The 24,638-nt window shown below is 44.3% G+C and overlaps 1 protein-coding gene across 1 annotated transcript; it reads right to left on the bottom strand.

The window, feature by feature from the left end:
• Nucleotides 1–322: 322 nt before the first annotated feature.
• On the bottom strand, nt 323–24,185 carry LOC308092169 (beta-1,3-galactosyltransferase 5-like; the record flags this gene model as incomplete). The annotated part of the gene is made up of 3 exons (XM_080438020.1): nt 323–1,439; nt 22,820–22,896; nt 24,093–24,185. 3 exons carry the CDS (start codon nt 24,183–24,185, stop codon nt 464–466), a joined length of 1,146 nt encoding a protein of 381 aa, XP_080294146.1. The 3' UTR covers nt 323–463.
• Nucleotides 24,186–24,638: the final 453 nt, after the last annotated feature.

Here is a 24,638-nt window from a genome sequence, read left to right as displayed (position 1 = left end):
TGGGCCCCTCCTGCAAAATTTGGAAAGTAATCATCTAGGCCATTGGAATGGAATATGAAAAATCAGAATGATACATTTTTATCACGTAACTCATAATGTGTACCGACTTGTGTACCGAATAAAAGAGAAAAATATGTATTGTAGGCTATGAGCTACGGTTCAAGAGTCAAGAGTTATAATGCCACCATGAGGGTGGAGTGGGATGGATTGTGCAAACTCAAAGTTTAATGCCGAATTGCACATCACTCCAGCTGAGAGAGAATATGTAAGCCACGAGGAGTGCAAGCAAAACTATTGTAATGAGGTTGCCTCTTGCATTCCACTCCCAAAGTGTAATTTTAACACTTTCTGATGTAATGCGTTCCTGGTCTTATTGGTTTAAAGTGGTTTTCAACTTTTTTTGCGTCAAGGACCCCCAAATTGACACATATTAGCCCATGGACCCCCATTTGAAAAGATATGCCTAAGCTTTTGTGTTCTTCTCCTGCGGGTGCAGGCGGTGCCAGTAGTCCAGCATCTCGGTGGGCGTGACGGGGTGAGAGGTGACCAGGTGGCTGTACCTGTCCCTGTCGAAGGGCCTCAGTCCTTCAAAAGGAAGGAACAAGAACTGGTTTGGCGGCGGTGTGATCCGGATCCCCAGCCTGTCCAAGCACGTCCCAACGTAGACGTCCTCATTGCTGAAGCGAGGGACGCTCAGAGAGGCTCCGTAGATCTCCGTCGCCAAGTCTCCGGAGAACACGTAACCCATCCCGGAGCAGAATTCGGGGTACGTCTCGCTCGGGTACTCCTCTTTGGATAGGTACTGCTTGCTGTCTTTGTTCCGGTCCGGCCTCTCTCCCCGCCAGACGTAACCCGTGAAGAGCTTCTTTCTGGGCTTCACTTCGGGTCTGAGCAGCTCGCGGACGAGGTACTCTGTGTTGACGAAAACGTCGCCGTCGGTCTTCATGACGTAGCTGGCCCGCGGGCAATGCCTGGCCACCCAGTTCAGGCCCATCAGGGTCTTCAGGGTCAGGTTGCGATAGGTATCCATAAAATCCTGCTGGAGGATATCGCCGTGCCTCAGACTCTCAGACTCCAAGGTCCTCTGCAGGCGTCGTCCCCGCGGCTCGCCTTCCTCCTCCTCCTCCTTATTCGCCCCCAGCAGGAACAGCCGCACGACCCGCGGACCCCCTGGAGCCCCAGGGCTCCCCTCGTGGCCCCACGTGCGCCGTATGGCGTCACGGCGCTCCACCTGATGGGCCTCCACGGTTATGAGCAGCACCAGGAACGGCGGCGCCTCGCCCTCTGGGCATCTGTTAGCCTGGTTAATGATGTAGGCGAAGGGCCCGGCGGGCAGCGTGCCCTGTCGATCCTCTTCTCTCTGCCCGGCGGGCAGCGTGCCCTGTCGATCCTCTTCTCTCTGCCCGGCGAGCAGTGTGCCCTGTCGATCCTCTTCTCTCCTCAGGAGTCAAGGATGATAGGCCACGAAGGTGAGGATTCCCACGAGCACGGCCGCGGCGATGATGATTTGCGCACGCCGGCGTTTTCCTCCTCTCCAGCACATGGTGGTCTGGCCTCGCTGCCGGACTGCGACGGAAAGGGTCCTCACGTTGTTGAAATGTTCAGTGAAACGGGACACGAGTTATGGATGTAGGGAAAAGCTTCTCTAATAGGATGTAGCTGCTGCAGACGCTGTTCTGAGCTCAGGAATCGCTCATAGCCAGGACTTTATAAAGACTCTATCTTGACGAGGGTGTGTTGTCAGAGTAAAGGCTACAAACCATGAACATTATTCTTATTCACCCCCATAGCATTCTAATTCATTGTGCTCTGTGCGTAGCCTATACTTTAAAACCTGTTAGTCCTGTTAGTGTGGTGTCACAGCCTGATCTCCAGAGATCTCCGTAACATTGCACGGATCCAGTGCACTTCATTCCGTGGATAGCCGCCTAGAAACCCCGAAATTGCGTGCATATGTACGGCGAGTCCCACGGTGGAAAAACCCGGAAGCAGAGCAGTCCCCACAACAAAATTTACGATTCTGTGCCTATCGGTACATAACTCAAACGGCGCTGAGTAGGCACAAGGGAATGTCGCAACGTTCGGGACGGCAACTCGCTCGCTTTAGCTCGCTCGGTGGCCCCTTACGTGGCGACAATTCCCTTGAGACTGCGCGCCTCCGAAATGGTTTAGTCACAATGGGGGAGATGCGAGGCGGCTATGCACGGAATTTCGGGTTTTTCCGTGTCTATTCACAGAATTTCAAAAACGTTCAAAGAGAACGTTTCCTCTGGAGATCGGGTTGGGTGTCAATGAAGGTAGTTGTTGCTACTCTAAGATAAGGGAGCTTGTCTAGCACTGTTTTCAACACTTCTGCCAAATTTGGCGCTTTAATCACAAAATTGAACGATTAGGCTGATATATCGTGCCACGCCGCCCCACTACTATTGTTTATTAAGTTTACTCTGCATTCGAAAAGAGGTCCCTCTCTAGAACGTACCATAAGTTAAAAGGTTCAATAACCTGATAGATTTTCAAAAAACAAACTGTATACAGTACCTCTGTGATTGCACAGATATAGAAAGAACACTGGTTAGCAGCCAGGCAACATATGGCATTATCTAAAAGGTTACAATTAGGCCTCAACACTTTCTGCAGTGCAGGGCTCGTTTTTCAGGATAAGGACCCCTTAGCTGAGAGAGAAATGAAGCAGGGATCCCCCACTATATATTGGATTCAAGTTAATGTGTATTTTTTAATTAATTAATTAATTTAGTTAATGTGACATTTAACCACTAAAACCTTCAATACTTTGTAAACTTGACCTTTGCCTCGGTACTTGGTCCGCTCTTTTTTCCCTGTACACCAAACCGAAAATAGACGATCTACAAGCTCACAACGCATTTTCTGCTAATGTTCCCCCCAGAATAGGGATGTGAGGGTTAATGTAAAAAAATACAAAAATAAAGTCCCTATCACACAAAGATTTGGTGGCCCCCTTGCAGTATCTCTGAGGACCCCCTAGGGGTCCCGGAGCCCCTGTTGAAGACCCCTGCTGTAGTGATTCCCAGCTGCCAAGAGTAATCATTTAGCATTATGAGTTCCAGGTGTGTCTTGCAGAATCACCTGGAGTCACATCCGGCTGCCTGGCTTGTAATGATGGCATCCAGCCTTCCGCTTCTCTTTTTCAAACAGAGCAGAGTGATTTCAAAAGATAACAGGAGAGAAACTGGACAGACCTGTTGCAAAGATGTTTGTCATTAAAATCAATTAATGTTATTATGGCTCCATAAGTAGCTTTGTTTTAACTCACTTTTTTTCTACTGTAGTTGCCTTCCCATTTCTTTACAGTAATTTTAGAAACTGTTATCTGACTCCTTGTTTGAGCCGTTCACTTTGAAATGCAAATGAGTCATGCAAGCCCTGCTACATGTCCTCATGTGACTTTTTAGCCTATATCTCAGTACAGGAAACGTGCACATATGGTCCTAGTAATTTTCTGTCTGGCTTGTGCTGTGGGTACCATGCTGCAAACATCAGTTCAATAAGCTTGCAGGAGAAAATCTAGTTTGGCAACTAAACAACATACTGTAACAGGAACTATATGCATGAGTTAAAGCCACGAATTGAGTACAGCTGTTAGCTCTGAACCGGTGGCTGTTTGCACATTGTGCAGTGGGTGACTGTGTCTCTAAATCAGGACACCAATGAGGAAACTTTCCAGAGGACTTCACATTACTACCACTCAACAATACTGTGTGTGTGTGTGTGAGAGAGAGAGAGAGAGAGAGAGAGAGAGAGAGAGAGAGAGAGAGAGAGAGAGAGAGAGAGAGAGAGAGAGAGAGAGAGAGAGAGAGAGAGAGAGAGAGAGAGAGAGAGAGAGAGAGAGAGCAACGTAGTAATTGAATCACAATTTAGTAATTGAATCATTATCTGGAACCATAATATACACACCAGTGGAATTTGGGTCCGTGCAATAAGTCCTTGTACGTTTGTTTAAACATGAAATCCTCCCTTTATGCATAGAATTCTACTGGCAGATCCAGCAGTGCTCTTGGCACTGATGGCCTGTTTTATTTCCCTGTACCAAGAGCTCATTCACAGTATCATAACACCAGCCCTGACCTTATGTAAACCTTGCTGCAGGGATCAAATGAGGACTCCATATGCCTGCCTGTCTGCATGAGGTGGGGTGTGTGGGGGCTAAAATTGGCCGAGACAACCATTGCAAGAAACGGGAGACAGGGGGAGCTCTTTGGTTTTGGGGAAGGGGATTACTTGTCTTCAAACAGCCCACACTCAGTAATTATACTTCATTTAAGACCATGCTGTTTTGAGGTTTGTGTTCAAAAGCCCATGTGTGGAGTTTCCTCTTAAAGAGATGACTAAGATCTAGTTTAGTTTCATCTTAACTAGAGTAACTCCTTTTGTATGTCCAATATATGGATTTATGGACCCAAGAATTATTTAAAAAAATGGAGAGAGAAAGAACAAAACCTGCTTACTCCACAACATGCCAATCCCTGACCGGTACTTTATGCTGGATCACTGGGGGAGGTTACGCTGCAGGCTTTCCTGCCCTAACTTCTGGCGTTACTTTTCCATGGGGCTCATGATATTTAGGATTTCACCTCTGTTTGCTGATGGAGTGTCAATAAAGTAATCCACCTGACCGGGATGGGGGTATGAAGCAAACACAACAGTGCAAATCGTTTCCACTGGCTTTCCTCCAACATGCCCAGCTACCAATTTAAATGCACAATAATTAGATTAAAATGGTGTTGTCCTGACAGAAAAAAACACAAAGCCTCATCCCAGGGGATTGTTTCAATTTACTGACCCGGCACTATTTGAATAACAACTTTTCATTTAAAATATTCCAACCAAAGCAAGCAATTAACAAACTAATCATTTTTAATCAGCTGCTTTGCTCTCTTCAGGTGGTCTCAAGCAAGGACGTCCAACACAGAAAAGGAGATGCATAAGCGCATTTAAAAATAAGATTCAAAAGATGAAGTCTTATCTCACCCTGAAGTAAACAAGCTCCCTTAAAGGCAAATTCCACTGCAATAATGTATCCATTCAGATCAAGGTGGGCCAGTGGTGGAGGTGTTTCTTTTAATTGTTTTCCTAATCTTTTGTACCTTGTAAAGCTGGATGGAAGGAGTAGCCTACAGTGCAGTTCCGGCTACTATATGTCTGGACTGATTATGTAGGCTACATAAGCTGTGAGCTCACTTTACTAAGTAGATAAGCAACTTTTCTTCACGTGCAAGAGAGACTCAGAGTGGAATTTCCCTATAAACACTGATACAGTTGACGTAATGCAAATGAAACTGTGAGAACAAAGGTAGGTAGTCTATTTCTCTGTAGTACACCATGGATAGAACCTCTGGTCTCTCCAAGCTAGCTTCTCCACAGCTGTGACTTTGATCTTAAGCCTGTGATTAATTCATGCTTGGCTTACTAAGAGGGGTTACATAAAAAAAGAAGGGAAAAAAATCACAGTCATTTGAAGATACCATGAGTCCAAATAAGTTAGATAACACTTGTGGGGCCATTGTGGAAAGTTCAGTCTCTTTACTCCTTTGCCAGCCAAGTGGAGTGCTTCTTTTGATTTCTTAACTGTCTCCAAATGACTTCTAAAAACTTCACTTTAGACAACAGTGGAATGTTAATCTACTGGAATTGATTCCACGCGGCGAGACACGCTCTTTCGCTGCAGCTTCAGAACAACAGTGCCTCATTAATCAGCTCTGTCAGGGAGTTAATGTTATCAGTTTTCATCCTAAATCAATAAATGTCCAAGGCCTCAATAAACGCTCCACACGCCGCGTTGTGAAATGTGAAAAATGGAAGTACAATAAGGGCTGCATCCTGCCATTAACCAAACGCAGAGGCTATTTCTCCACACAATAACGTAATGTCATCATAGTTTGAATGGGACCAGAGAAAGAGCAAGTGCTTTGTCTCCAGCCTTGCTGATTTGAGAGTTGGTTATACTATCAGCATATCGCTGCAAAATCCTGATGTCAATTCAACTCTTTGAGCGTCTAAATGGTTTTAGAGTTAATCTGACACTCAGGATTTTGTAGTGTAGTGTAGGGCCATTTTTCCCCCCTATGTGAAACATGAGATGATAAAGGCAGGAAGCTGGTGCTAATAGAGGGAGGGGGGGGGAACCAAAGTAAAGGGGCAGCAATTTGAGCACTGAAACCCGAAATCAGCAGCTTCCTGTCTGCCTTATAAGGTCTGCCATGGGAGGCATTTCCAGTATCCCACCCACTGATTACTCACTCATGCACTAAAGGTGGTGGTGGTGGTGGTGGTGGTGTGGTGGGGTGGGGTGGGTGTGGGGGAAAGGGAGAAAAAGGAATGAGGAGGAGTTGGACTTTTTGGCTTTTTGACAGCACATTTTGTTTCCCTTTGTTTGCATGTGCGTGATAAATGCACAGTGTGCATGTGTGCTTCTATATATATAATATATATACAGTATAATATATTATATATATATATATAATAAAGTACAATTTTGAGGTATTTGTATTTTACTTCCATTTCCGCTACTTTACTATAGTCTACTGTATTTAATTTTGGAGGCAAATGTACTTTTTTACTCCACTACAGTCATTTGATACCTTTACTTTGCAGATTCAGATTAACAATATAGAATATAATCACATCATGCTTTAAAAACTCCAACATCAACTACAAAGTAATTCATCAATAATTATAATATAATAAAGTCATATTTATTATTCTGAAAGCAGCCATTCTGCATAATGAGCACTTTTACACTTTACACTGCTTTGTAGTTTTACTTCTATAAAATTTTAAATGCAGGACTTTTACTTGTAACATAATATTTCTGCGTGTGTGTGTGTGTGTGTGTGTGTGTGTGTGTGTGTGTGTGTGTGTGTGTGTGTGTGTGTGTGTGTGTGTGTGTGTGTGTGTGTGCAAGTGCACACAGGGCCCGAGGCCGGGAGTGGCGATGCTGATCTGAGTCTTATTCAGGGCAGAGGATAAAGCAAAGGCGCGGGACATCTGAGCCCTCAGTCTTGATATCAGATGTGGAACAGTGGAACCGGTTGCCCCCGGGGGACTCGCCAGCACATCAATAAACGTGCTGCTTTTCACAACCCATAGGGTAATGTCACTGTCTGGGGCAGGCTGTTATCTAACCCCCAACCCTTTCATTCACACATTCTACCATGTTTAACCCTTTAAAGGGACACTTCACCCAAAAAAACTTTCTTTCAATGGATTAGTCACCCCATGGAGACTTGAATTCATGGATATTTTTTAGTTTTTGTCTCATTCCTAAGACAATAATTTGATGACCAGCGGACCGGTAGGCAGCGGTTCCGGTAGGAGACACAACGACTCGTTGTGTCTCCTATACACACAACGACTAGTTGTGTCTCCTACACACAACGACTAGTTGTGTCTCCTACCGGAACTGCTGCCGGTCATCAAATTATTGTCTTAGGAATGAGACAAAAAACAAAAAAAATATCTATGAATTCAAGTCTCCATGGGGTGACTAACCACTCAAACTGGTGTCCTTATTTCGTCAGTGTGTCACATACTGACTCACTCTTGAGTGCCACCGTTACCTTTATAAATGTTGTTAATCTAAGAGGATATCGCACCAGAGAAGTCAGAGCACGGTGGTAACAAACAAGCCTATTTCTGGGCATGTCATTATGGCTGGAAATTCTCAAGATTTCAAAAGTAGCAGATCTGTGAAATAGACCACCGCTCATCCATTGACTAAAACTTAGATGAGATAGGCTACTTACGCTAAATAAAATCAGTGTGGAAGAGAAGAAACAGCAGCCACACATTCAAACACTGTGCAGGCTGAGTTTTAATGCACGCTTTCGGTTGTTTGACCTTCTTCAGGCACCTTTTTTTGTCTTATGTTTCTCTTTCGCAAAAAATGAGTAGGCCCAGGATGAATTGAGTACAAAGGACCAGAATGGAAGCAATGGCATTTTGTGTTTTAGCATAGCTTTTGTAACTGTTCTGCCGTACTGTTTCTCAAACTTGCAAATAAAGTGTTCAATCAATCAATCGATCGAACCCCTGGGGTCCCCTGTCAACTAAGTATAGGGTTTAAGTGGTTAAGGGGTTAACATGACTTAGACAGTAAGGTAGGTTTGTCTGCATACTATGTAAAGTAACTCCCGATTCTATAAACTAAAAGCCAAAATACACATGCAAGCAACACGCCTGGTCTGACCCAAATACATCTATTCAGAGCTCTGTATCAGCATGTGATTATGAATCCCCTCTACTCGGTCTTGCTTGAGTTGGCGCTCCAGGACCGCGCTTGCTTGTTGCGTCTGTGTACTGTGCCACTCGAATGTGCTATTTTACACCTGCTCAGGTAGGTGCGAGGCTGTCTGCGGAGGCCCTGACTGACTGCAGATGGAGAACGCGTCTTTAATAATGTAACGGCACTTTGAAGCCTGCTTCTTCTTGTCCTGGTATAGTTTATTCACCATGTTTTCCTCTAGAGAAACTCATGGACTCCTTGCCTGAGGCTTGGATGCCTGGTTATCTCTGGTGAGTGTGATATGTGTGTGCGTGCGTGTGTGTGTGTGTGTGTGTGCGTGCATGCGTGCGGGTACATGTGTGTGCGTTTGTGCGAGTGTGCTTGCTTGCGTCTTACTATGGAGGCCTCAGTCGTGAATTATTTACAGAGGACTAGTCTTTGTTTTGTAGCCAAGTTTCAGCTACTTTCATAAGAATTGGCAGTCAACAAAAAATACTACACTCCACCTTACATCTCTGATTAAATTAGGAATAAAAACTTGTTAACTCGTTAACTCATTACTTTTCAAATCATATACTATTTAAAGACCCCTTTTCTGGAGGAAAAATTGTGGTGCCTCAATAATATATGCCTTACGCCCCAGGGCTTAAGCACCAATGATGGGTCCCTCCCTGGACCACAGCCGTGTGTCTATCAATTATGCATGTGGATGAAGCAAAAATGATAATACAGATTCACTGAAAAATGAGCTGTAATGAGACAGGTCATGTAACAGTGTGTGCGGGATAGAGCGAGAGTGGGATGGGGGGGGGGGGGGGGTTGAGGGAGGGAGAGAGAGATGGAGGGAGGGAGAAAGGGAAGGGGAGAGAACGATGGAGAGAGAGAGAGGAGGAGGGAGAGACAGAGGGACAGAGAGAGCAGGAGGGACGGAGATAGGGCGAGAGAGATTTACAGAACAGAATCTTTCCAGAGGGAGCTGGAAGGCTGTCTCAAGGACAGAACAGGACAGCTGTGGCGTCTAGGCAGAGAGGATGCATGTGTGTCCGCCACAACACAACATGGCAGCCCCCAAAATAAATAAATAAATAAAATATGGAACGGGAAGAACGATGCCAACGGAGGTCTGACTCACTCGCTGGCAGTCTCTCGCCTCCCAGGCTCCCACTTTCACACTCTGTAAAACCACACTGTGATGCCACCCGTGGACTTTTTTCTTTTTCTCTCTCTCTCTCTCCCTTCACAGGAACTCCACAAATTGTTTGGAGCTCTGGGCTGCTATCTACTTGCAGCTCAATCTGGACCAGCTGACATCTCAACGTGAGGCCGGTGCACTCTTAAAGCTTTCTGGGTTTTGTTCCTGATTTTTTATTATTTCTTTAATCTTGGCATTCCAATTTTGGGGACATTTAGGCGAAAAAGAAAAAGAAAATCGAATGATGTGTTTTAAAAACAAAATTATATAGCAGATATACATGCTTGTAGATCTGCTTTTTACATTTTATTTTTACTTTCCGATATTTTTAGAGCTCCGTTTCTGATGCTCTTTTTTTTTCTCCTTCTGTCGAATGTTGCTATAGCATTAAGTATGAGCGCCTTTCCTTTCTCATCACCCATAGAGCATCAGGTAACATGTCAGATGGACAGACCCAGGAGGTGGTGAGCTTGAGTAATCCAATCGCCACATCGCTAACAGCCTGCAGACAGAAGGCTCATTTTATCGTTGCATTGTCTATGCTCAGACTCGCTCTGTGTCTCAAAGACAATGAACCATATATGGTTTAGTGGAGACCAATTTCAGGTTAATTTTGGCTGGCTAGTTTGCATTGCTTCTCTAAATTGTGGTCTCTTATTGATCAACTGCATGAAGATACAGATACCAACCTATTTTCACAACAATACGCATGTATGCATGCATTTTTCATTCTCCCCCTCTCTTTCTCTGGTTACTCTTGGTATGATCTAAAAAAAAATCCAAATTTGATTTCCCTGTGGTCTAACTTGTTTTGGCCCGAGGCACACATGAAATAGGAGGCAAGAGCGCACAGAAGTGGGGCTACGGCTCCCCTGTGGGCCGGAGGATGGGTCTATTTGTGGAGCTATTCCGGTTTCTGTCTGTCACAGTGTCCGTGAAGGCTGCGGTTCGGCCAGTGTGCACGTGAAGGAGTAAAAGCCTGATTTATACTTGTTTGCATGATGGTGTCACGCACCGGAAATAGCAGATATACAAGCTCACAACGTGTCACCGGGCGACACATTATGAGCTTGTATATCTGCTATTTCCGGTGTGAGACACCCGCGCGCGACTCAGGCTTAACTGGAGCACTAGAAGGGGAAAGAACAGCAAGGAGGCACAATGGACAATGGTCCTCAGCCTGGCTTCAGCCAAGGACGAAATCAATGCTTTTACGTAAGGCAGGCGAAGGGAGAGATGACATGGTAGGCTACACCATGCTAATGGCGTGGCCCCCATGTGGCCCGCTGTCAGACAAACTGTTCAAGTGTTTGCTGTGGGTTATTATAGTTAACTAAAACTAATAGAATAACTGTAACTAGAATAGAAAAAAACATTTGAGTTAAAACGAGACTAATCTCTCAAGAACAGATTCTGCTCTGCGTTAGAATCTGTCGTGAAGGTTCGTCATAACGTGTACGCACTGTGTGGGCGTGGGCGTGCCTTCAGATCAGGAAGCAGGCTGCGCTTTACCCAATCAAATGTAGTGGGCGGGATTTACGTGTCCGCTGATCCTTCCCTACTCGAAACAAGCCGAAACTAATTTAACAATGGCGTCCGCGGAGCAGACAAAACCACGGAAAGATATTCACATTTTAACTTGCTCTTTCATCATAGAAACAAGTGGGCTTATAACCAAAACGATCCATGTTCTCTGGGAGAAGTGGTGTTAGAGTTCCGTGTAGAAATATTGTTAGTGGGAATGAAAACATAGTCGCACCACCCGGAAGTGCAGCGTGAAGGCAGACTAAAACCCCGGTTTCCTTTGCGCATGTGTGCTGCGCTTTCATTGTCCCAGAGCCAACATGAGATAGTACAAACAGCAGAGGGCGCTGTTTTTCATTCTCATTTGGCTTTGGGTTCCCAGATTGAAACGAGACAGATACAGAGATCTCCATATATGGGCATATAGATACAGGTAGACAGACAGATACAGGGCGCCCGCTGGCCTAGCGGTCCAGGTGCATACCACATACGCATCGCGGGTTCGACTCCCGATCCCGACGACCTTTGCTGTGTGTCATCTCTCTCCCATTTCCTGTCAGCCTACTGTCCTGTCCAATAAAGGCATTTAAACACCCCAAAATTATCTTTAAAAAAGAAAAGACAGAAACAGAGATCTCCATATATGGCACAAAAGTGACACAGATACAACGGGTACTCTGACAAGGCCCCCGACACTATGACTCAGACATATTGGTGGGATCGGCAGTGCAACGCAGGTGTGAGGGCTGCGTAGCAGCCCAAATTCTAGATGTGAGGGCAGCGCAGCGGCCCGAACCTCTAGTAGAGACAATGTCCATAGTTTAGTCTTTGTCAGAATCCAATATTCTTAGAGCATAGTTTCTGCTATTTTCGCTATTTTTCAGAACGTTTTGAATCTCGCCCTGGCCCTGACTATCCCATATCACTGTAAAAATCCCCAAAAAAACTTAAACTAAGCCTAAAACTGATCAAAACTAAATAAAACTAAGCCTACAACTGATCAAAACTAAATAAAACTAAGCCTTTTCACAAAATAAAAACTAAACTAGAAAAAACGCCTCAACAACTAATTAAAACTAAACTGAAATTCACGTAAAAATGAATGAAAAATTCAAAACTATATAATAACCTTGCTGTGTATCTGTATGTGTGCCGTGCTTGTGCTGCCAGTCAGAGCTTCTACTGAGGTACTGTATAGGCTGCTTGGACCCGACCCCACATCCAAGCAGTCACACTCTGCAGGGGAAAGAGGAGGAGAGAAGCCTCCTCTGACGTTAGCTACAGATAGAGGACAGAGGAGCAGATGCCATGTGCAAAAAGGAGTGGGCGGCTGAATGAAGCATGCCAGTTTGTCAGAGCACGGCCTCATGGGAGCCCGGCTCATAATGACAGGCTTTCATCTCGTGTTCGCTGTATTGTGTGGCACTCGACTTGTATGGAATTAGCATGGAGAAGGAATAATTGCCGTCATAAAATGTGCATTCGGAACAAGTCAACATCTCATTGTTGCGTTTTTGTTGCATTTGAATGGATTAGGAATGTGGAGGGGCTGACTAGACTTTCTGAGATTGGCGAGAAAGGGAAGAAAAATGCTGAATATTTCAAGCGAGGGCAGACATACACTGACGTGCCAGATCATCATCTCTCACGTCTTCAGGGAGAGTCTGTGTTTCAACATGTGCGCTTCATGTTAAGTGTGGTCAGTCAATTGACCCATTTGTTTTAGCACCAGACAGACCACTGGGTGTGGGGGAAGAAAGACAAGAACCTCTGAATCCTAATTTATACTCCATTGCAGGATGGCGTTATATGTTGTAAAATAACAGATTTTCGAGCTAACAATGTTAGATTGTCAATCTCTTGTTTTTGACAAGCGTCGATGAAGTAAAAATGTAAGCTTAATCCATGCAGATTTATACTCAGACCTACTATATAAGTATTTAAGACAACTAGTCTAGCCCAAGAAATGGCTAGGGAGCGTGCACTTATAAATCTGAGTCCCAGTATGGTGATCTGTGTGCTTAACCATGATAAATGGCCAGCATTTTGTGACCTGACTCTGGCAATGTGCAATAGTTGATAACTGATCGAGCTGTTTCCTATTTCCACTTTCCAGGTCTGCCAAATTTAGGTCTGCAGTCCACTGTCATTTCAGTAACAGCCATCACCAAACTTCACCGTATGACAGCACAATGTGACATATTGGCTCTGTCCCTCTGACTGCAGACCTTGTTCAGATGGGTTTTGGGTGTATTTGGTTCACATTTGGTGGTGACATTATAGCTGACAGACATGCAGGTCAGCCAGACCTCACATTTCATACTGTGTCTCGTTACATTCTGCCTAAAAGCCCAATTCAAAGGTCAGGTCATGCGCTGTAAGAATACCTATGAGGTCATCTTCTCATTACCTTCCTATAGATATGGAGGGAATTAACCTACTTCCATCCCATTTCTACAGCATCCTATTGTCTAACGAGATTCACCAATCAGAGAGCTGAAGAACAAGGCCACATGCTCAATGGTGGCTAGGTACAAGGAGTGACGATATGTTCACAGTAGACAGGGGGATACTAAATCTTTTCTTAGCGTTTTGTAAGACGGCTAGAGCTCATATATTTTTTTCTGAGGGAACTCCGGAGAAGCTTGGCCAAGGCCAAAGATGATGCGAGGCCACTTCATAAATTAAAGCACTACCAAAATGTTTCACTGGCAACAGCAAGGCATTGGAAAACACAAAGGGTGTGATGTTATGTAACCATCCTTTGTGCTATTTAGGGTGAGAAACTACAAGTTTTAATGTTAGATGTCAGGCTGATGGTGGGGGCGGATCAGTTGGGGATCTCCTATCACTGATGCTTCATTGAATCAGACCCAGGACACTTCCACAAGGCCCATGGTGAACAAAAAACAGCAGAATTCAAGCCTTTTTTGGGACAGAGCTTGTGTCCGTGTTTGAGTATAGGATGTCAGTATGCCCTACATTCTTCTTTGAGGTGTTGGAGCTAGAGTCCACCCACTACTCATATGATGAGGATGTGCACTACTGGACTTGCTATAAATGCTCTAAATCCTTTGTCATAAATTGTTGATTGGGAATAACTTTAAACTGATATTTAGGTCATCCCAATTTTAGTAAAATAGAGACCAAGCTGAAACCAAATTGGTGAAAAGATTTCACCACTGTAGCCCAAAAAATATCTTTCACCACTGTACTTAATGAAAAAATCAATGGATGCATCGCTCAATTCTCAATTTAGGAATTTAGCAGCCGCTCTTATCCGAAAAGAATTGGGAGTCAGGAGGCGTGAGCAGAGTAAACAGGAACTCTAGTCACATAAGTAGAGTGGTTACTCTTATAGAACACAAACACGCATAAATACAAGTGGTTCTGCATGTACCGCATGTTCACATGCAAAGACACACATAGTATACACATCATGTAAAAGGACAAAAGGTACACAGACTCACTGACCTCCTAAAAACCCTTCCCCCCTCCCCTCCCTCCGTTTCAGGAGTCTATTCAGCTCCTGGGCTCAGCCATCTGTGACACCCTGAACGTATTGACCCTGTCTAGAAGCAGACCCCTTCAATTAGGCTGAAGCATTTTGGGAGAAACCTGCCCTCCAGAGGATCAGGTGTCAGCGAGCCACAGGACTTGCGTTTGGAGCGTTTCTTCATACCAATATATTGTACCTGGCTGGCTTACACACGTGTTGCTTGAGAAGGTCATGCTGTCGCTCGGGAGTGAAACATGTTCAAGATTCCATTGGCTTATGCATCCACCTTACATAATAATGTGGACGCTTTTACAAGCATGTAATTTACTGCCTGACTATGAATGACTAGAATGATGACTATGTTACTGTGTTGTTAATGAAATATGTTGTTACAAAATAGGTTTAGTATATATATTTCAATAGTTGATAAGAAGGAAATATCATTGCCTATACAACCATTCATTTGGTCAAAGGACAAATAACACATTTATGTCACTAGAATGACTATGGTCACGTTTTTAAAAATGGCAATGTAGGGAGGGGCTTATAACCAGCACAAATCCCATCAAACGTTGTGATATCACACAGGGGAAGAAGTCAGAACGGCAGTCCATGTGCTTCAATGCGAGGAAAATTACAAATGCAGACCTTTGCGGGTACAGAAAAAGCATATAATTAAAAAGCAAGGTCAACTGACAGAAAAAGCGAGATTTAGTGCTGAATGAAAGGCTGCAATGTTGAGTGTCCTTCGCTGGCGCGGTCTGTGGCAACTGTGTGGCCATTAAACAGTTTTAAGCAGGATCCCACACTGGGCTGGACTCCACTTGATGCTGCTGGAATTTGGGGAAGTTAATGGGGCATTTGGGGGTCGGGGTTGAGCTAAAATTAGGCAAAAGAGCTTCATCCTCTCCTGAGTATGGGATTTGCACCCAAAGTCCACATGACCCTCCCCCTTCAGACTGTTGGCAAATCCATTTTGTGCTTGACCTAGTTAGTGTTTCTGGTGAGATGGGGTAGTAAACACTAGGCGAGTGCTGCTCACCCGAAAAACTGGAATTTTCCACACTTTGCTCACAGGCAAGTCTAATGTCCACACAAAGGTTAATGGGAGGAGTTTTGTTTTTTTGGCATGTGATGCAGGGGAAAGTCCCTGGCTTCACAACGGTGACAGAATCGTTACAGAACATTCAAATTTAATTACATAACAAGTCTTTTCCAGAAGTACTGTACTGTACACGGACATACAATTTGTCTGCTATGATCTCACGCCACATCAAGCAAACTGCCGATATGAATTACAAAATGTTGTGAATCACGTATGCCAAGCCTGTATACATGGGTTTCACATTGCCTTTAGTGTTATAAAATGAGCACATGCTTTGTTTCTAAGAACTCAGACATGCTCAAGATAATGTAGGGGGGAAGGATGCTGGTGTTTGCACGTGTGTACGTTGTGGGCATGTGGGTGATGTGCAAGGGAGACGGGGGCTAGGAGGGAGAGTGAGAGAGAGAGATAGGGAGAGAGAGAGAGAGAGAGAGAGAGGAGGGGGAGAGTGGGAGGGAGGGACTGACGAGAAGATGGATAACGGAGGGGGGCTGTGCGAGAGAGAATGTAGGAGACAGAGGGGGCAGAGTGAGGGAACAGGAACTAGAATAGGACAGACAGGGAGACAGGAACAGGGAGAGAGAGAGAGAGAGAGAGAGAGAGAGAGAGAGAGAGAGAGAGAGAGCAGGGGGGACGGGTAGTGAGAGAGTCACGTGTATCTAGAATAAGCACATAGCTCCACTAGGGCAATCTGTGGACACAGCAGCAGCAGCAGCAGCAGCACAGACCCTGGTGTTCCCCAGGTCCCTCATGTTCCTTCCACATGTCCTCCTCCAGCATGTCACACACTGCTCTGACACCTGTCCAGCTACCCCTCGCCTCTTAACCCATTAAAGACCTGAGGTTCCGATTCTACAAATGTCTTCTAGATCCTATAACAGTTTTCTGGGAAAAAAACGTATGTTGTTACTGTATATCAGTGGTTCTCAAACTTTTTCATGTCAAGGACCTCCAAAATTATATGTATTTGGGCCGTGGACCCCGGTCTCAAAATATGTTGTTCCAGGGACCCTCCCCCCCCCAGAAGCAAAGATTTGAGTTAAAAGTGTTTGCTTAAAAAAATTATAAATTCAAAGATTTGCAAAAAAAATCTAAATCATACCAGAATTGCAGATCTACAAGCTCATAGCGCGGCACTCGGTGCCGTGCTATGAGCTTGTAGATCTGCTATTTTTGAATAGCCCAAAGTATAACATAATGGCTATGGCTATAATGACACAGATGCGTTCTCAGATTGAAGTTATACATTTTCGCACAACTGTGTCGCTCACCAAAGATAACAGATTTCTCTCTCAGTTTCTCTGTTCTCCCCCTCTCTCTTTCTTCACCTCTCTCTCTCTCTCTCTCTGGAGCATCCCTCAACTCATGTGACAGCATTTTTACAGATCAGAACAATGTTGTTGTGAACGTTTTAGTCCCATTTCCTCTGCACCACCAGGCACTGTTCCGTAATCGACGAGGAATCTGAATGATGTCACGTCACTTATGTACATAATATTTGCATAGCGTGCTCGTTGGAGGGTTTGCGCTGGATGTGTGTTGACATTACACATGTACTGCCTCATTTGAGCACATGTAAAAGAGCAGCTCCGGCATGTGTCCTTTGGCTAAGTACACGGTGCGCTTAAGTTAGTCATCACTTAAAGTGGCATCTTAGCGTTTCTATTTGACAGGAGGCGAAGTGAGAGAAATCGAGAGCCTTCGCCGTGATCTAAACAAAATTATTATTTCCCTATAACGTGGGCATTCCCAATTGTATACGTTAATTAAAGTTTATAAGTCCGGTTTCTGCTTGTACATAAAGCAATACATTTCACATGTTTCAAATAATCTTTTGTTTGCTAATTTATGTATATTTTGAAACAAATAATTCAAACACCAATGTAAATAATTCCCCGGCAATCATTAGTGTATTAACTAGTTTCTTAACTAATAACACGTTCAACATGAACAAAAAATAAAATATTTGTGTGACTGAAGGCAGTCATTTTAGCCACTGTCACTGCCTAGAACGACTAAAACGACTTCTGTCCCATAAGCCCTGTCTGCCTAGAACGACTAAAACGACTTTTGTATTTTTTTATTTGACCCAAAGACCAAGGAGATATGATTTTTCAAAGATCTAGACTCCCATCCACTTCCTTGTTAACTTAAAACTTAAAAATTCTGTATCTCGGCTCCTGAGTACTTTTTTTTTTTCAATGAAAAATCTCTGGCAGTGGGCAAACGCGGCCAGAAATAATTCAGGCAGTGAATGAGTTAACCCTGGTGTCTCAAAAAAAAAGAAGACAAATTTTCAAAATCTTTACAAAGTTTTTAAAAAATAGCAAAAATAACAGATCTACAACAACTACCAACGCATCACCATGCGACACATTGCAAGCTTTTAGATCATCTATTTCCACTATTCATCCGTATGACGAGACCTATGTGGATAAAATGATATGGGCAGCAACACAGGTCTGCCACTTTTTCATGGGGTGATGGCCCACTGGATGGGACAACGGCAAGCACTGTAGATGCAAATCTATGATGTATGTTGTTGAGTTTGGTTTGTTGCTTATTGTAAAAAATCTGTATCACTTCACATGAAGACAGCCAGCAGATCATGCTTAGACATTTTCCTTGTGATTACATAAAGAAGCTAGCAGAGGGAGCGTGGGCAGCTACTGCACCCAGTGCTGACTTGGCGGCTGGCCTGTTGACACCCAAATCATCATCATGTCTCCTACTGCAAGAGAGTGAAGTCAGGAAGGAGTCTGTTCTCCTATCAAGAAATGTGTGGAATGATATACTTGTTGTTCCACACAAAATGGACCCCATAGCCAACCACTACTAATGGCCTTTGCTTATCATACCATAAAATATTATGAAAAGAAAAAACTGTGTGTGTGTGTATGTATGTACAGAATATATAGGCTAGATACTTTCTGCAGTAGCCAGTTGTTTTCACGTGCTCTTGCCTCTTCCACTGCTTATCAGCATTGACGTGAAGATTACATTACGCTGTAAGCAGATGACACTGTCGATACTAAATGCACCGGCTGGGCATGTGCTACAGTATGAAGGCCCTCCCCAGATCCTAAATGTAACCGCCCCAAACACATGTCTAAAATTACCAACCATGCCTAACCTTGACTAAAATGAATTAAACCACACAAAGCCCATGCCTACAATTAACCAAATCAACAGCGCTTAACCTTGATGCATACCCAGTGGCTTTTCGTGTTTTCCTGCTGAAAAGGGGGTCTGCATTAACCACTTAAACCCAAACGCCCAAAATAGACGATCTACAAGCTCACAACGCGTTGCACTGAGACGAGCTGTGACCTTGTAGATTATTTGCAGCGAATGGTCCCCCCAGAATAGGGATGCTGGGGTTCAAGTGGTTAAAGTGGAATCTAACAGACATTGCAAAGCCAGTCTTGTTGTGTGTATTGGCCATTGTAAAGTTACAGCGTACTGAAGAATTGATTCAATGTGCGGTGAAGGTAATGCTTGTGGTGAGCATCATGGGTATAGGCCTCCTCGTCTGTGCACGGACCGCAGGCTGGAGCACTTACATAACCCAGTTAAAATATACCCCCAGTCACATGTAGTGCTCCACCCAGCAGATAGATATCCCACTGTCACTTGAGCTGGCAGCCGTTCAGACTTTAGTGAGAGTGTAAACACACACACACACACACACACACACACACACACACACACACACACACACACACACACACACACACACACACACACACACACACACACACACACACACACACACACACACACACACACACACACACACACACACACACACACACACACACACACACACACACACACGCACACACAGATTAGATTTGATCGTGATTCGCTGCCAGACATTCTAAGCTGCCTCCATGTGAACTGTCTGTGGAAAATGGTCAGGGAGTTTTCCCTCTGAGAGAGACGCATGTGACTGACTGAAGCAGGATGGGCCAGAAGCCACAGAAGGAAAGGGAGGGTCCAGCCCTTTAAAGACACAGTGCGATCCTCAGTGAAGACTAGCCCATCGCCTCTCCTACTCCTGGCTGCATACACAACGGCAGCCCAGTATACTATTGGTTGAAGCTTGTCACTCACATGCCAGGCACTTTGCTCCTCTTCTCTCTCTCTCTCTCTCTCTCTCTCTCTCTCTCTCTCTCTCTCTCTCTCTCTCTCTCTCTCTCTGTAGCGTGCCCACACTAGCAGTCACATTGCTGTGTGTGGGTGGGGTTAACTCACAGAGGGACTAGCATTTACAGTAACAGGATGAGGCCATATCAGGAGATGTGGGTGCACTGGTGAGAAGTGGATTTCATCTTCTTGCCATGTAAAAACTGTTAAAAGAGCATTTCAGTATCCATAGTTATAATGAATAAATCTGTACTTCTTTGTGGGAAGAGATTGGGGATTAACCAAAAACTAGGAGTGAAGAGACGTCTAATTATGTATTTGAATGAGTCTCTTTAAAGCGGTGAAGTTGCAAGTTGTTGTTTTTTTCTTTTACTGATGCTTTTTGATCTTTATGTGATGATCAGAGGTGTTTCGTGCCATAAAAGTAGCAAATGCAAATTCCATGGACTCAAATCATGACACTTAGTTTCACTGAAGAAAATACTGCAGTCACCAACACCTGAGGTTATTCAAGGATATGAAGCTGGCTCCAACCGGTTAGAGTTACAGCTTGCATTTACAGGTCTGATGGGCATTTTGTCACGGTTACATGTCTGTGTTTATGTTGCCTTGTCTTGATTGTTGTTAACATGGATATGAACAGCCCTCCACCCCAACCGGTGGCTGAGCAGTGCTGCACTGTCAAATCCTCAGGGTTGACTTAACTCTGAGATTGTACAAATACAACCTATTTGGTTACATTTTGTCCACTCTCTGAGTTACAAATGTGGGTAAATAAACACTTTAATGTGTGAAGTCATGACTGTTGAGTGACAGCAATCTGTACAGGTTCCTCGTTGGTGTCCCGATTTAGAGTCACTCGGTCACGGTACAGCGCATGCACGCACTCGGCTCAGGACAAACAGCTGTACTTCACTCCTGCCCTAAACTCGTGTGGACTCTGCATGGACTGCAGCCAGGTTTGATAGAGTTGAGTCACGAGTTCATATGGGGACAACAGCAGCAGCAGAAAAGGCGTGCATGAAAACAGACTCGCCTGCCAACGCATATACAGTACTTAACCCACAATCGCTCACATATCCTCACACAACCCTGAATACGTATATACAGCATGCATAGAGAAACCAAAGGTCATTTAAGGTCCCCCCCCCTCCCTTCCCCTTTCCTACCCTCCTCTCATGCATGCGAGAGAGAGCACCAAACCACAAGTTAGCGCCGGCCCAGTGGTGAGACATGCTTACGTGGATGTGGATGCTTACAACTATTCACGATAGCAAAAAATAAAAGAATTGTGCATGAGATGCGTAAACACAAAATGCTAACAGACTCAAGACGCACGTTGGACAATGACTCATGAATTATGCACACATGCAACATCAAAATGGGTCCACGCCTCCTCCATGCCTAGGGGAAGGTGTGGTAACAATCTTTCCAGTCTTCCGCCACGTACACGTGCCTCGCTGTTTTTCGGTGGACAGGGTTGGGGACCGATGTTTATACTACACTCCTATGATGGAATATGAGTGGGTTACGTGCCTCTTAACACAGCTGTAATTTTTATGAATGAAAGTGGGTGACATTTTCATCCTCGCCAGGGCATTGAATCTGCGAGCCTCTGACAAAAGCTTGTAAATCACATGGGCAATTTTGTTGTGTGAGTCAGCCCCTCGATAAGAGGAATGTGAGCATAAAAGATGTGTCTTTGTGCACAAGTACCTGTATGCGTGGGTGTGAAAAGACAGAAAATTGCCTATTTTTTTGTCTGTGATGTGTGAATGGAACGGCTGAAGCGGAGAGGTGCTGGCCTGCAAACACAGTCCCAAAGGAAGCATAGATAAGAGTAGCTGCACACTCACAGCTCCTGTGCAAAACCATCAATTAATTGAAATATTTGAAACCTTTTCAATTTAAATTCAAACTATTTAAGAAATAAATAAATACTTTTGCTTTGTAACACAGAGATCATACAAATTTACGAGAAAACTTTTGCTTTGCAATTCTGAGGCTGTACAAATGGAACCTTACGAGTCCATTTAGTTACATTTGTACACTCTTTTTTTTTCTAAATCTTTTCTAAATTTTTATCCCACGATTTTTGTAACCCATTTTTTTCACCCGGTGCCAATTTCCTAAGTGATCCTGGGCGCTACACCAGCCCTACACCAGTCGCCCACACCCTGGGGAGGCCAGGGCCGAGCTCATGAATCGAACCCAGGATCTTCTTGCTGTGAGGCGACAGCGCTACCGACTGCGCCACCGTGCCCTCATTTGTACACACTTAAAGGAGTAGTTCACCCCAAAAATTACTTATTTTCTATCAATTACACACTCCATGAAGCCTTGAATTCATGGAAATCAAGCCAATAATTTGATGACCAGGTAGGACACTCTGGAGACTCCGCCGATCATCAAATTATTGGCTTAGGAATGCTACAAAAACTACAAAATCTCGATGAATTCAAGGCTTCATGGGGTGTGTAATTAATAGAAAATAAGTATTTTTTGGGGTGAACTACTCCTTTAAGAGTAACTTGGATTTTAAAGTGTAGTTTCCTCTCAGTGCTTGGATGACAATCAAAGGTTTAACACAGATGTATTGACAAGATCTGTATGTGTGATTTCACAAAAATAAAGACAGAAAAGAACAACAAAACAAGGCAAAGTGCAGGGCAATCCATAGTCCCGCCACTGAACATAGAAGTTATTGTGACTGGGGTTTTTAGGGTGACATCGACCAACTTTTGGTGCATATGACACACCACCTTCTCTAGGTGTAACCATATACCAAGCTTAGTCATCCTAAGCTTTGTGTTATAGGAGATAATACTCCTGAAGGACAGTCAGAGTGCAAACCAATAGTCCTCCCGGAGGACTGGTGTTGATACAAAAAACTGTCATTTAAGTTAAAACATAGAAGATGGACAGCTACTGCTGCCCTGCATGGTTCTAAGATCAATTCCTCCCACCCCCAAAAATAAATAAATAAAATATTATAAAATAAAATTACACTACAGATGCCTCTAGTGGAAATGTTTTGGAGAAAAGGCACTCGCTTGACCGGTACAATAAGTACCTACGTTCCTGGCATACTGTACCTCTTTGATGAGGACACTTCTCCCTGCTTTCCTGTCCTTTGATGTGACATACTCCACAATGACAGAGAAGCCCTGAACACAAAAAGAGGAAATGACAGTTGACAGGAAGCAGAAGGAAGTACACAAGACTGCCGGGGGTGGGGTGGGGTATGTGGGGTGTAGGGGTGGGGACGTGGGGTCAATGAGGACATGGGGGGCACTGGAATTTAGTTTTCCAGATCTCTACTCCACACACGCGCAGTGTGTGGAGTAGAGATCTGGAAAACTAAATACACTCAGTCGGTCCCCACCAGGAGACCACTTTCAGGCTCCGTTATAGGACTGCGGGTTGTTAATAGCACATTGTTGATTCTACGACAGACACCCCATCCCAGCAGGAGAGTCACCGGCATTGGCAATATGTCTATGCCTGGCTCCACCGGTGCGGTGATTCTTCACAGCAGGATGTGAGTAAATGCACCCATCGTTTCCACTGACCAGAACTGAGGGCACTGGTCTGCTGTTGCAACCCCCCCCACCCACCTCTCTCTCTTCTGCCTGTTAGTCACTTTGACAGCAGAACATAAAAACACAAGCAACCACATATGCCTCCTTATGATCACTTGACCACAGTGCAGCCATAGAATCTTTCTCTTAAGAGTAACCGGGCTGCAATTAAGCAAGAACTTCATAAATTGGATGGAACTTGCTCATTATAGGATGTGTACAGTAGAGGATGATGCCCCAAGAAGGGCCTACTGATTTTAAAAAGGGCATACAGGTTTTCAGACCGTTGTTAAGCAGTCTGGGGCTGTGTTTTGGCTCCACATGTATGCTACAGTGCACATGCACCCGATTCTCCTGGAAGGCCAAAGTTCTCTGCTGCGCTCACACCAGCAGATACAAAAGATACAAAGCTGAACAGCACATTTGTAGCTTTGTATCTGAAATGTAAACCAGCTCAACTTTTTTGTGGCTTTGTGGCTGTTGTAGATTTTGTAGCAGCTACAACAAACGTCCAATGTGGCTTTGTATCTTCATGTCGCTGTCTTCTATTGAAACTACTATCTTTGTAGCTGCCAGCGTGAACACAGCATAGTTATTATTAGGAGAGGGAGAATGGTCCAACATGCAAGAGACAGAGAGAGAGTTAGAGAGTTGAGTAGAAATGTGTTATGTTTTTTAAATTCAATTTGACTTTGCTAATTGTGATTTTCAATTTAGATGGGGTGGGGGCTGTTTGTTTGGGGTGGGTGTCAGTGTCCAATTTGGAGGAGTTTGTGACTCACAGGCTCAGGTAAAGAATGTCTGGTCTGGCTTTCTTTGCAGGACTCTCTCTCCCCTCCCTCGCCCTCCAGGCAGCCACAGGCTCTGTGAGTCATCAATTGCGTTTCCTCACGCGTTTACCAGTGACTCACTGAAAAAAGAAAGAATAAAATACACAGATCAATGAAGAGACTGAAGCATCACACACTGCAAGCATGTGACACGTTCTGTTGTTGTTTAGGTACTACTATGTAGGATATTTCACTGCAAACAAGTAGCCTTGATGAATTTGAAAATGTTAACCACTTGGGAACACATCCTTAGGTTTCTTTATATTGGCTTAGATTTTGACTAACAGACAAGATAGAGCTCAGAGCTGTATTAACTCAATAAATCCCTTTAACCACTTAGTTGTACTTAGTTACCACACTAGGTTAAACCCCAGCATCGGCATTGTGGGCAAACTAAGCTTTCGCTGAAAAGCAGATCGACAAGCTCACAACGAACGTGTCCGATTGTGAGCATGTCCATCGGCTATTTTCAGCAAAAGCTTTCCTCACAATAACAGA

Source organism: Gymnoscopelus braueri (assembly GCF_963280865.1).
Source record: "Gymnoscopelus braueri genome assembly, chromosome: 9".
Taxonomy (NCBI): Eukaryota; Metazoa; Chordata; class Actinopteri; order Myctophiformes; family Myctophidae; genus Gymnoscopelus; species Gymnoscopelus braueri.
The sequence above is the reverse complement of the archived record's forward strand: the minus strand, read 5'-3'. Positions and strand labels throughout refer to the sequence as shown.